The sequence below is a fragment of the Vulpes vulpes genome, chromosome 15 (genome assembly GCF_048418805.1).
Source record: "Vulpes vulpes isolate BD-2025 chromosome 15, VulVul3, whole genome shotgun sequence".
NCBI classification, from domain to species: domain Eukaryota; kingdom Metazoa; phylum Chordata; class Mammalia; order Carnivora; family Canidae; genus Vulpes; species Vulpes vulpes.
The window spans coordinates 110668832-110683226 of NC_132794.1; the positions used below are offsets into that span (position 1 = coordinate 110668832).

General features: G+C 47.7%; 1 protein-coding gene across 4 annotated transcripts in view; it reads right to left on the bottom strand.

The window, feature by feature from the left end:
- Window positions 1-14395, bottom strand: part of CPXM2 (carboxypeptidase X, M14 family member 2) — a 159002-nt gene that overhangs the window by 96333 nt on the left and 48274 nt on the right. For all 4 annotated transcript variants that reach the window (XM_072740321.1, XM_072740322.1, XM_072740320.1 and 1 more), the window contains exon 4: window positions 11073-11212. In XM_072740321.1, the coding sequence (XP_072596422.1) occupies window positions 11073-11212 (140 nt within the window). The remainder of the gene's footprint in view (window positions 1-11072; window positions 11213-14395) is intronic.

Genomic DNA, 14395 nt, shown 5'->3' on the forward strand with positions numbered 1-14395 from the left:
CAAATACAATCACATCAATTATTAGGATTTAACATACAAACTTTGAGAGGACACAAACATTCAGGCCATAGCAGGTGAAGAAGATATGGGAAAAAAAATAATGTTGGAACATCCTAGTGGCCATTGGAGAATGAGTTTGGTCTATTATGCCTACGTCGATACACATTCCAAAACACAACACTTCAAAGATTTCAATGTAGAAGTCAAAACCATAAAAGTGTTCGAAGAAAATATGGGGGAAATTATTGACATCCTCAGAAGGGAGGATGCCTTTCCAAGTATGGCATAAACCTTCAGGGACTGGTTATATCAGCCACACAAGAATTCAGGTTTTGTACAGCAAAAGGCAAAGTGACAAGAAAGGGAATAACTGGGAAAAACATGAGTGGCTCAAATCAGAGTCAAAGAACTAATTTTGGGTGGACACAGGGTAAGATCTGAGGCACCCACTGGAGGCCTACCACAATGGAGTTTCATGACACTTGGTCTTGCTGGTCAGACTCTTCTCTCCGTCCACATCACAGGAGAGAATCTCCCGAAATCCTCACCAACAACCACCATGGGCTTCAGGAAAAACCACCAGATACGGAGAATGAGCAAAGTCAGTCAACTAAAGTCCACCACCCCAGCTGTGAATAGCCCTGAGTATTGTCCACTTTCTCACACAAGCAGAGAAAGCACTGTAAAATCCCTTTTTGGTCAGAGAAGGAAGGGCTCAGCAATAGCTCCCAGTTTTTAGGCCAATTTTCTGCTGGAACCATGAGGAAGCTGGCAGCTTCCTCTTCCGGTCCATTACCTCCTTGAAAGAGCTTTGCAGGCTCAAATCCTTGGGGTGGCGAAGCTATAACTGGGCAAGACCGAGGTCTCAACTTACCCTTTGCAGCATCTTGAAAATATATGCAGGGAAAAAAGTGTTACCTTTTGTCTATAATAGACATGGTACCCATAACACTCAGGAACACAAATGCATCCTCTTTATTCTCTCCCTCCACCCCGCCTCTGCTCTCTGCTGGAATCAATCACACACTTAAATGGGTCTGCTATATTCTCAGTACAGACAAATGTTGGACACTGAAAAAAAAAAATCAGGTCATTGATTTATTGGATTTTTCACTTTGGACCAGTTACCATGGCCTTTTGAAAATGCAGACCATAGGAGGGAATGTTATAAACTTAGAAATATTATCCAGTTTCCATTACCTCCAGTAAAAAATGTCTACCAGGGTAAGAGGGGGAAAATACCACTTTGGGGGCCAAGTCCAATAAATTTGGGTAAAGGATAAGGCAATTCCTAGTGAAGGAGCTCCACTGCAGAGAGCTAAAGGTAAAAGGAAGATATTTAAAGTCCTTTAAATCTGAAAGAGTCACTCAAGAGACCGGGGGGAAAAAGGAACCAAAGAAATGGCTCACAAGAATCTTAAGAGAGAGAGAAGAGAATTGGCCCCAGTTCCGTTCAGGTAAAATGTGTGTTGAGCAGGAGCTCCTGGCAGGTGCAACCTGCAGCTGGCACTCTCTAGCACGGCATGACCTTGCATCACAGAGCAAAGCTGTGGGGCAGCCAGGCCATGTGAGGGCTTTCAGGGGCCCTAGAAACTTCTGCCTTTGTGGGTGCTATGAGTTTCCTATGGCTGCTGTAAAATCCCTGCAGACTTAGTGGTTTAAATAGTACCCATTTATTATCTTACGGTTTTAGAGGTCAGAAGTCCTGAGATCAAGGTGTCAGCAGAGCTGTGCCTCTTCCAGAAGCTCTAGGGAGCAGCTTCTAGAGGCCGCCCTCATTCCCTGCTCAGGGCCCCTTCCTCCAGCCCCAAAGCCAGCAACAGCTGCCATCCCACTGGCTGTCTCTTGTCCCTCTCCCTTCCACTTTTAAGGATCCTATATCTACACTGGTCCCACCCAGACAACCCAGGGTCATCTCTCTATTATTTCAGGATCAGCTGATCAGCAATCTTAATTCCACGTGCAACCTTGAGGCCCCTTTATGATGAAACCTAGCATGTTCATAGATTCTTGGGGCTAGGACATAAATATCTGTGCAGGCCACTATTCTCCTGACCACAGACCACTCCTTCCCTTAAAAATTTTTTTAAAAAACACAACGTTTGTTCAATGAATAAATCAGCAGGACCCCTCCACCCCACCAAAAATCACCATTTGTTGACTGCATTAGTATAAAGATGAACAAATTACCATTATATATTAAAATGTGTTTTTCGACCAAAAAGTTCACTTTTTTTATTCAGGTTGTGGAAGAGGTTAAACACTTTCACAGGCCCCTGAAGGTCACAAGGGCCCTGGCACCGTGCCTGCGGTGTCTGATGGGCAGGTGGGCCTGGGCGCAGCCAGCCGTGCCCATCAGCCCCCGCCTCCACCAGCAGAAGCACACACATCAGACCACTCATGGGGCTCGAGGCCTCTAGGTACAGGAGAAAATCATGAGCAATAGTGGGAGGTGGTGGGGTGCAGAGAACACACGTATATTCACTCTGAGGCAGAAAGAGACAATCGAGTTACTCGTGCTCTCCGAAACTCCACTTCTTCATCCACGCAGTGGGGACAAGAAGGGACCTTCCCAACAGGCTTACAGAGAGCACTTTGTGGGGGGGGACTCGGTAGAGGGAATAAATGTGATTTTATTTAAAGGAATTTCCTGCTGGCCAAATTAACATCAACAGAACTCAGGCGTGTCACGGGAACGTTTTCACAAAACGTCAGGCTCTACTTCTTCACTGCAATGGGGTGGGTCCAGTTCTAATCCTTCCTGGGAGGTTCAAGCTCTGAATGGCGAGGGGAGGGGGCTCTGTGCAAGGGGAGGGGTGGGAGGGGAGGCCACTTTAATTATTTTTCTTAAGATTTTATTTATTCATTCATGAGAGACAGAGGGGGGGGGGCGCAAAGACACAGGCAGAGGGAGAAGCAGGTTTTGTGCAAGGAGCCTGACGCGGAACTCGATCTCGGGATTCCAGGATCACGCCCTGGGCCGAAGGCAGGCGCCAAACTGCTGAGCCACCCAGGGATCCCCAGGGAAGCCACCTTATAAAGAAGAGCAGCCACGGCTCTCAGAGTCTCTGCTGTGTCCCCAAAGTGCCCGTGTTTCCATCGGTGCCTCGCTGCACACTCCTAACGAGCTGAGAGAGGGAGTCATCACCTCTCCTTAGGGACCGGGAAGCACAGGCCTGGAAGAGAGGGGAGCCCAGCTGGACCACCCACCTCCCCGGGGTCTGGTGGCGGCTACCCCTGGGTTCAGGGCTCTAAGAACACACAGAGGGAGTGAGGGCCGTCGGAGAGAGGAGGGGACGTGATCCGGGTGCCCCAAGAGGGCCGGCTGGAGAGAAGAAAGAGGGGCTGGGGCCGGGGCTGGCATGTGAGCAGGAGCCTCCACAGAAGACCAGAAGAAGGACCAGCTGGGCACTCACTGCGTGCCAAGGACCAGCTTACCTGCCTGCGGGTATGAGCTCACTCAGCCACACGACGCCGCAGGTACTACAGTTGACATTTTATAGATAAAGAAACTGAGGCACAGAAAGGCTCAGAAATGTAGGCTGGGCCATGCACCTAGGACGTCTGGAGTCCCCCTCTCACCCTGAAAACTGTGCTCTTGTCCGCCCTCCCAGCTGAGGACCTGGCCATCTGAAAAGGAAGGACAGCAAAGGCCTGGGAGAGCTGCATCCCCAGAGGGTGTGACAAATGGCTTCTCAGGGGTCTGTGCACCAAAGGTCCCCTCCTCTGGGTGCCTTCTGGGCAGGGGGCAGCTGTCCAGCCTCCAGAGAGCAGAGAGCCGGCATGTGGTCTCAACAGTTCTGAATGATGCAGCAGGAGGGCCGGTCACGGAGACTTTCCCTGCGGAGGGCACTATCTAGCATCCGGGGTTCAGTGGCAAACAAGAGCTAGGTCCTGCCTGCTGCCTGGGAGTGATATCGGTGCAAGTGCCAACAAAGAAGTAATCAAATAAAGCCAAGGGAGGACATAGAGCAACTGAGAGTGAGTTTCAAAAGAATAGTGAGGGGATCCCTGGGTGGCGCAGTGGTTTGGCGCTTGCCTTTGGCCCAGGGCGCGATCCTGGAGACCCGGGATCGAATCCCACATCAGGCTCCCCGTGCATGGAGCCTGCTTCTCCCTCTGCCTATGTCTCTGCCTCTCTCTCTCTCTCTCTGTGACTATCATAAATAAATAAAAATTTAAAAAAATTTCAAAAGAATAGTGAGAAGAAAACCTCTGGATGCAAGAGGGTTGAGCTTTCAGACAGAATGGCAAGTGCAAAGGCCCTGAGGCAGGAGCATGCTTGCTTTATCTGTGGAACAAAGAGGATGCTCCTGCTAGGGGTGCAAAGAGCAAAGGGAATGAATCAAGCAGTGGGAGCCAATCCACAAAGGCCGTGTGGGTCCAGGGGTGGAAGCCTCATGTGAGCTAAGCAGGGGAGGGGCCATCCGCTACAGGCAGGGCTTCCTCCACCAGGAAATAGAGGAGATAAGATGGGCTGTACCTAGCAGCCTCCTGGGGGGTTTCCTGAGGAGTCGCAGCTAGAGAACGAGGACCCCTGAGTAGGGCAGGGTAGAAGTTCCATCCCCAGGAAGGAGCCCTGGAGTTGTTTCCATTGCAAAGATTTTACCTTCTGAGAGCTTCTTTCTTAGTCACTGGCATATGCCGACCACCAAGTATGAGCCGTGCAGGGCATGAGCGAGAGTTTTGTTTCATTTCACACAACCCTCCCTGCACTGTGAAAACATAACATGAAGAAAGGACGGACTTGAACTTGCAGAGGTTTTCATTAAAACCCTCTGCATTTCGTGCCAAACTCAGCAATTCAAAGACTGTCCGTTTTCAAAGAAGTTAGAAAGGAGTTTGGAAGCTTGTCTTCCCAGCCCCCCCGCAGGTGGCAAACATCTCGTGTGGCCAGCAAGTGAGAAGACACAGCATCACGCGTCCTGAAAACACACACACACACACGCACACACACACACACACACACACTCAGCAGGAGATGAGGGATGAGGTGCCAGCCAGCCTCCCCCTTTGGGCTCTGCTCCAGGGGCCTCCGGGCGCCCCTTCCCTCTGCACCCCCGTGGGCTGCCGCTGTGCATTCTGGGAGGTGGCAGGGGTAGTGGGGGGTGAGAGAGCCACGAAGGCAGGGAACCAGATGACTTGGAAAGAAAGGGGGAGCCTGGGAGAGCCCCTCCCATGGGGGAGCCAGAGGCCCAGAACCCCGGGCCTGGCAGGTGCACCCCCGTGTCTGGATGGATGAACACCCTCTGGCGGCGTCTCTGTTCACCTCTGCATCTTCTTACTTGCATTTCACTCCTCACCAGACCCCATCGTCTCCTCAGCTGCCCCCCCCCACCTCTCCTGAGCTAGAGTCCAGCGTGTCCTGGGGATGCTCCCGACAGGGACAGCCCCAAGGACCAACCCCGCAGCCTCAAGGTTTGCAGCCGTCTGCTCCTGTCTGCCCCTCCGCGCACAGCCCCAGAGCCCTGGAGCCCAGGCCTTCACTTCTACTGGCTCTGTGGAGTCTTCAGATGACCGGGCCAGGCTATGTCACCTCCTCTGCCCCCTCCCTCCACCCACGGCTCCTGGAACTCACCCTTCACTTCCAGGCCATCAGCCCTCCTGCCTGGGATTCCTCCCCCCAGCCAGCCCTGGAGCTGAACCTCACACCCTTCCTTCCGAATGCGCTCTGGGCCCTACCGGGTCCCAAAATGTCCTTGTCCTTGGACACCCTCCCACCTCTTGCCCCCCGCCCCCACCCGCCCCAGCAGCACGGCCACCGACTCTACCGCCCCCTGGTGGAGAAAGTGCCAGCAACACCAAGAGGGACTGCTAAATTCTGTAAGGTCTGGACACCGGTTGAGAGCTCGCAGCTCTCCCGGTCCTTCCTCTTTTCCTCTTTGCCAGAAGCATCCAGCCCCTAAACCTGCAGAGGACCCCGCCTCCTGCGTCAGTGAGAGAGACCCTCTGGGGCGCAGGCTATGGATGGACCACAGCATTTCTCCCCCACCCTCGGTATCTCAAGGCACAAGGGGACCCTCCTCTTTGCAGGATGAGCTCCTTCCCGAGGGGTCAATCCCACTCCTCACTGCCAGCCCCAGGTCCCTCGGCGATCAGCCCCATCGGCCACCAGCCCCTCCTGTCTCCAGGGCAGAAGGGGGGGACACGGGCCTCTCCTTGGGGCACCGCATCTGCTTACTCCCCCACCATCAGAATTGGGTACGGGGAGATCCACACCCAGAACCTGCGCTCTCCACGGACAAACGGGAAGCCAGCTCTGCGGGCCGGGCTGTGTCTCCCCACCCCTCGGTGTCCTGGGTCACAAACCTGGCTCTACCGCCAGCGCCCTGCTCATCTGGCTCTAATTAGACCAGCTGCTTTTTAAAAATTCAGCCAACCAGCCAAACCCTCCCAGGCCTCGCCTTCCCAGCTCATCAGTCAAACAGCTACCTGACTTTAAGGACGTGTCGTTTACAGTCCCTGGAGAGGACAAGAATTGTGTTGTTTATGAAACAATTAAAATTTAAAACATTGGGTTATCTTTAATCGCCTGTATTTTGCCCACATCATCACAGCATCTATTCACCTCCAGCAGAATAATTAACTTTTCAATCATTGCACTGGTTATAACGGTAACACCCATATGTCTAATATACTTTCTGAAATTAGGGAAATTAAAAATTGGCTTTTATGAGTATACTAACGTTTCACTAAATTGCAGTGCAGTGTGGAAGGATAATTTCTGGTGAAAATATAAATTATTCAGTATCATGAAAATAATTATACTTTATGACTTGCAAATGGGAAAAAAAATGATTAAAACTCGAATTATAGTTGTTCATCAACCGGATTAGGAACTAGTCGCAGACCTTGGCTAGGCCGTGGTGACCCGGCCGTATCCCCTTTCACAACTACATCCCGGAATCTGCTACCAGCGCTCCTATCCCCATCCCTCGTCAACGGTACTTGGAGATGCTTTGCAGAGGCTAGTGGGTCTGTTAACACACTGGCTTCTTCCACCAGACTGAAAGCTCCCTTGCAGGCAGTCACCCCTTGCCCACCCTGGCATCCCTAGTGCGTAGTACGGAGAGCTCGATAACAGATGGATGAATCCATAAACACATAAAAAGAATGTCAGGAACGAGATTATGGATGTTCACTTGAAAATACCAACTGTGGGAGTCCTGCAGATGAGAAGCATGAATAGTATTCCTAAGTAGATGCCTACTGTAACTCCAAGGTGCCCCTGCCTCCAAGAGGCCTCCAAGGCCTCTTCTAACAACCAGACAGAGGCCTTTATAAACAGCAAGATCCATCTGGCCCCAGCCTCAAGGGGCCGGCAACCCCTCGCCCTTCCATGTCTAAACCATTCCCAGCCGAAATGCAACACTCTGAGATTAAGGTATGTATGTTCTGCATCTTTAACTAGAAGAATCAAGCTTTGATTCCAACTCTGCCTTTTCTTGTCTTGGTTTGAATTCCACGGTTTTCCCTTCACCCGGCAAGATTCAGGAGGTGGCCACGGGCCCTTGGAAGAGCTGGCGGGGTTGTAATGTGCACAGAGGGCCCGCGGGCTGTTCAGCACGCTTGCTACCAGAGCTACTTGGATGAAGGCATCCTCCAGGGCTGCTCCATGGAGGGGAGGGGGGGTGCCCCAGGCAGGCAAAGCTCCTCCCTCTGCCCCCTGGTTTCCAGAGCAGCCTCACCTCCCCGTACTCTCCAAAGGTTTCTATAGCTAAAAATAAAGCCTCACAGCCACTGTTCTAAACAAACCCCAAGAGGTACAGAGGGAAGAAATGAACTTTTACTGAGCCCTTACTATGTGCTGGGTGATTTTAAAACACAGTAACAATTCATTTGACTTGCACCGCATCTTTACCAGGTAGAGAATGGTTATCTTCTTTCAGGCAGCAAACTGAGGTTCCGAGAAGGGCGGACATGACTCCAAAGCCGCTCTGTTGTACGTGCCGTCCACCTCTAGAAATCGTCACTCCTCAATCAGCCACGTCCCCTCTCCTCTCCTGACTCCCGTCCCCAGCTAGCTCTCAGGCACTGACACTCTCGGATTCATGAACTCATTACTGCTCCGTGTGAATGATCCTTTGTCAATGTGTTACTTTCTAACAATATTCGTTCATTAAAAAATCATTACTTGAGCACCTAAGAGATGCCTGGTACTGGGCAAGATGACCAGACATTGCCTCTACCGTCAAGGTGTTCCCAGACCAGTAGGGAGAAATACACAAGCTGGTAAATAGGAATATGAACAAAGGGACCACAGATGCCTGTCCCGGGAACAAGGTGGGGACACAGGTCCTGGGGAGAGGGAAAGGACACCTGCTGCCTTCTTCACGGTTAGGAACCATTTGATGGTTTCTACAGCTGCCATGTTTTTCTGGTCATACTGGGACAGATCCCAATGCTTCCAGCATTATTCACGCCTCTGGGAAAAAAAGGTTCAGATGCCAAAATGCACCTTTGTCCTATTTCCTCTTCAGTCTTATTCCAGGAGGTAAGATGAACTGAAACTCATCAAATTTCTTTCCATTGTCCTAGAAGAATAATTTGACTTGAAATACATTTAGACATTAAAAAAAAAAAACCAACACCTGACTCTTAAAAGCAATTCTATGCTTTCCCTGTCTTCCCTCTAAGATGTTCCTGTCCTAGGCTAAGTCAAAGAAAGATACTGTTCTACTGCAATTTCTTGTTCACCCAAAATGCTCTTGTGTTCTAGACGAAATGGAATGTGAGTGTTACTGCTACCCTGCTCGGTCTTTCTAATCCAATAATAACTTGACTACTGGCTCTCTAATGACAGTGGTTAGGCGGGTTAATACCCAAGCATCAAAGTAAAATCCCTTCCCTCATGCCTGTGGATAATCTCAGATCACTGCTTCTGTCCAAGTTTCTTTCCATTCCCTTTAAGCAATTCAACATTTTCTTCCCCCAAATTCTTGCCTTTCAGAATCTAAACCATGAAAACAATTGTCATGGTAATAAGCTGATTAGAGCACAATGCACACCACAGAGCAAAAATCATCATTATGAGCACATACACAGGCGCTGCTAAAAAGCGAAGTGACAAAAAATGAGCCACACAAAACAGCACAAATACATAACCGAATGCTGTCAAAATGCACGAATTATCCCAGCTCCAGAAATGTATTTGAGGGACATAATTCAAAGGAAGAAAAAAGTATGAAAACGCTTTCTTGCAAAATGATAGGTGATACCAGAAAACTGAGAAGGTGGCAGGGCCATGGCCGGGTAGATTACAAACTATTAAAAATGATCATTATGAAGTCTGAGTAACAGCATGAAAAATGCTTTGATACGTTTTTAAGTTTAAAATAACATAATTGCATATGTAATAGGATTATAAATATGTCCAAAAAAAAAAAACTATGTTTGTCTAAGGACAGTGGAATCATGGGTAATGTTTTTAAATGTTGCTGGATATTATAATATCATCTTTACAATACAAAAGCTCAGAGGAAAATAGATGATGTGTGTCACTGCCTGATAATTGTCACTATGTAAGAAAGTCCCCTTTACAGTGACAATGACAGGCAGTTAAATGAGAGCACAGATGTTGTCTCCCTTCCTTTATCCTGGTTTATTTATTAATGTTGACCTTTCCAGGAATTAAAAATTAATCTAATCAACAAATTACAGACAGATTTTACATGACTGCCGAGGAGTAATTAGCAAATACTGAAATGAAATTCGAGAGGGTGGCACAGACAGGGAAGGTGAAGCGGGCAGCGCAGGGGGGTTCTTAGCTAACTGGGCCAGCATCCTAATGTCAGCACGTGAGGCATGAGTGCCCTTGGCTTCTCAGTTGTAATCAGATGTTAGAACTTGAAAATTCTCTCTTAAATTCAGAAAGCATCCAAGGTCTCATGGACCCTTCTAGGCTTTCCCAGCCCTCAGTCTCGCGTGCCTGCTGTTCACAGGGCAACCCCACAGATGCAGCCCTGCTTTGGTCTCTACAACCAGCCCTGGGTTGAAGCGGGGAAGTTGTTTGGGTTTTTCTGTTGCATTGTTGTAGCCCATAGATTCTTTTCATTATTGTAGTAAAAATACATGACGTAAAATGTATCATGCCAACCAATGTTTAAGTGTACAATCCAATGGCATTCGGTGCAGTCACATCTTTGTGCAACCACCACCTCCGTCCACCTCCAGAATTTTTCATCACTGCAAACTGAAACTCAGCGCCCATTAAACAATAACTCCTCCTCGCCTCCCCCGCCCCCAGGCCCTGGAGGCCAACATTGTACTTTCTGCTCTGTGGATGTGACTCAAGGAACCTCACAGAAGTGGACTCACACAATGTTTGTCCTTCTGTGACTGCTTCATTCCCTTTGGCATAATGTCCTCAAAGCTCATCTATGGCATGGCAGCCAGGTGTCAGAGTGTCCTCCCCTTTTAAGGCTTAGTGATATTCCATCCTATGTGTGTACCACAGGATGGAGTACCTACCTCTCCTTGGGATGACTATCAGGTCATTTTGTTATTGATCCAACCCTAGGAACCCAAGCTCAATTCTGAGAAATTGGCTCCATCTCGTTTTCCGGCCTCACAGTGGCTCATCCTTCACTTCTACTACTTCCCTAGCAGTCCTTGACTTGAGAACCTTCCTAGGCTTCCAGTCCTTCTCAGATTCTAAAGGATTCATACCAGCTTACTCCAGAGCAGTAGCTTGGACTTGTTACCTATTGCTCACTGCCTGTTCAGAGTCCCCACCTCGGGCTGTGTTCAATCTACCAACTGGGGTACAAGTAACTCATCACAGATCGAAAATGGCAGCCACCTGCCTAAACTGCACTATTTTAATGACACCTTTGTCTATTCAGCCCAACCTGCCAGGTGGGTCCTTCTCTCTGTTCTTGTACAGGGAATAACATCATTTCAAGAGATGCTGGTGTCTACGGCAAGCTCAGCATCCTGTCCACATTCCAATTTTCTTCCTTTCTATTGTTTATCACCAGATACTTCTCTGCATCTTCCTTGTCTCTGTCCAAACCTTAAACATTAGACCCAAGGCATGGACTCTAGAGAAGCCCAGGTCCACCCACACTTACAGCCAAAGTGAGTTCCTTCCTTGAGTGATGACACCAGTGAATTTGGTCAGACGTCTAGCATCCACTTCAATCCACTGATGGAGGTCATTCCTTCCTGCACACCACGCCCCATCGTAAAAATCATTTTCATTAATACCTGCCTGGAAAGAAAAAGAGATGTTCTTCAGAAAGACCCAGAATCATGAATATTTTCATGAGATTTGTAGGAGTGGGGGGTGGGGGGTGGGTAGAAGAAAATGAGTAGGGGACAAAGAAAAAAAATCACTATGCCCTGAACACTCCTTATTCTAAATCATAAAATGCAGTGGCTTATTATTAACAAGTTGGAAATATTTCAATATGAGATGTCCTCTTCTTGCCCAGCATGGAAGACGAAATTTAATGAGCTCCCCTATTACTCATGCATCCAACAGGCACAGACCGTCTCAAACATACCCGCCTACACACGCCAGGTGCCGGGGATACAAAGGTGAATCGTTCTCTCCCAGAACCTCACCATCCAGGCACAAAGAAAGAAAGACACAAAAACAGATGAATTAGAAATACAATGGGGCATGTGTTATTTTGGGAACAGGAGCAAACCATTAGAGAAGCATCTCGGGATAATGGCTAACTTGGTCTGGGGGAGACCAGGATGGAAGTGCTATCTGGGCTGGGTGCTGAAGGATAAATTTATCTAGTGAATATTTATTTACTGACATTTAAATCACTTGATGTGTTGAGTTTTAGCTACTACTGCTACTAAAGATTCTTTTAATATGAATTTACATGGTATGTGATGTTTCTGCTCTGGAATGTTCCCTCTATTATCACCATTTCAAGAGAGAATTCCCTGATACAAAAAAGAAAAGAAGGAAGAGGAGGAGGAAGAAAAAGATCTTTTGAACTTCACATAAATGAAGCTTCCTAAGTTACTAAGACTCTTTCTACATGAACCCCATGGCTTTTCCCATAGCTATTTCACAAATACATAATCAGAAAAAAAATCTAAGTGATATCTTAGTGAAAGACAGACCATCCCATCATTCCTACTTCTGAGCACCTTTCAGCTCAAATTCTGGGGCAGCCTGACTTCTAATGGGCAACAGTGATGTGAAACTCCCAGTCCAGCTACAGCAAAGAAACAACATGGCCAAGGGTTCCTTTAGTGGAGCCCCACTATCTCTGCATCAGCTAACAGCAGCCTTGTGTCAGGACCAAACCACAGCACATGCATTCCCATCCCCTCCTGAAACAATCCTGAAAGAGCTCTGAGGGCAAATGTTAGGATACTAACAAATCATGGCCTCCTGAAAGCACTACCATCTCAAATGAAGGTGACCAGAAACACCCATTAGTCAACATTCTCCAGAAACTCAAGCTCTCAATTAACCAGCACCTCCAGGTCTGATGGTATACAGGGCATCTGTGATAAGGGCCTGGAGGTGTCACAAGGTTCTGCCTTCTAGAACCATCAAAGAAAGGCTAAATCTTGCAAGTGTGTGTTACCAGTACTTACCCGGGCTTTGGTGGGTTTTGTGAAAGTGAGAGTGACTCTCTGACATGCAAGCTCTCATTTCCCAAAGCTGCCAGCCAACAAGGAGACCACTGCCCCAGCCTGGAGGCTATAAGGGCACAATCCCTGCATGTCTTCACCAGGGGCAGCTACCCTCCCAACGACAAGTGCTGGTTAAGAGCATATGCTCTGAACTCCTCCTGCCTCAGTGTGAATCCCAATCCTGTCACTTCCATCCTATACAAACTCAAGCAATTTGCCTAAAGACTCTGTGCCTCAGTTTCCCCACACGCCAAAACAGGGGCAAGGATGATTTCTCCCTTAGGGTACTGATAGTGCTTTAACAGGACCTGGCATGCTGTTTAGACTCAAAAAAAAAAAAGTGAGCACTTAATAAAGGTGAGTTACAAGTATATTCAAAACAATGACTATCCGGCAAATTATGGAAATATGGGTGATTTGTGAATTACCTCACATTCTCCAAAATTATAAGGAATTATGGTACTATTCTGGGCACTTGCTGCCACATTTTCAACAACTTCAAATATCCAGAATAGAGTTACAAAATCTGAATAAAGAGGAGACTTACCGTCTAAAGCTTTCAACAGGAATCCATGTCATCCCTCAGGGGATAGTTGCAATGTTTACACACATTTTTAGCTGTCACAACTGGAAAAAGTGTGTGCTATTTGCAATACACGGGCAGAGCTCAGGGATGCTGCTAACCATTCTACAATGCACAGGCCAGCCCTACACCAAAAGGAAGTGCTTCCTCCAAAATTTGAGCCATGTCAAGACCGAGAATATATGGTTGTGAGCTGAGATGACAAGAACAGAACTGCCACAGAGCCTGGGATTTTTCCACCACAAGAGAATCATGGAGATTTGGAGGAGCTATCCTCATGCTACTTGACCAAAGTCTATTTGACTAAGACTTGGAATTAAATTTTAGGCTCCTGGTTTTGTCAGCCTACATATTTTGCTTTGGCCGCCAATCTCAGTTCTTCTTGAGACCAGATATTCAATTAAATGTAGTAAGGTGTCAGGGGACAGTATGGCCCTTTCCGAAGCTGACTCACAGTGAAGGGACAGCCACCTCTGCAAAATCAATTATAAATTTATAAAGCCAGCGCCTGGAAGGATTCAGTGAAAGAGGAGGGGCAGGCCTCAGAGGTGTCACCAAATTTCAGCACAGTGCAATCCATGACATCAGTACGATGACTGAGAAACCAAGAGAAGGGTACACTCATCCCTTTCTGTTCAAAAATGCAGGAAGGACTTCATAAATTTTGGAGAAATTTCTTTTTTTTCAAGATTTTATTTATTTATTCATGAGAGAAACAGAGAGAGAGAGAGAGGCAGAGACACAGGCAGAGGGAGAAGCAGGTTCCCCGTAGGAAGCCCAACGCGGGACACGATCCTGGGTCCCCAGTATCATGCCCTGGGCCGAAGGTGGTACTAAACCACTGAGCCACCTGGACTGCCCAATTTTGGAGAAATTTCCATCAGAAGTTGTTGGGATAAAAAGTGGGATCCCTTAGAGTATAAGCTAGTCTTGAAAACATCACTAAGATGGAATGATAATTTATATTACAGGGCTCAATAAATTAAGAATTAATGTAATTTTCTCTAGGCAATTAAGTCATGCTCATCATTTCTTTACCTTAAAAAAAATAAACTCACCAGTGCATCTAACAGACTAAATTTTGCTTACGGTAAATGTGGAATTATTAAATCTATAACAAAGAGAAAACCTGATACTATCCATTTAAGATCAGATGGGATTTTTCTGGGGCACCTGGATAGCTCAGTTAGTTAAACATTTGAC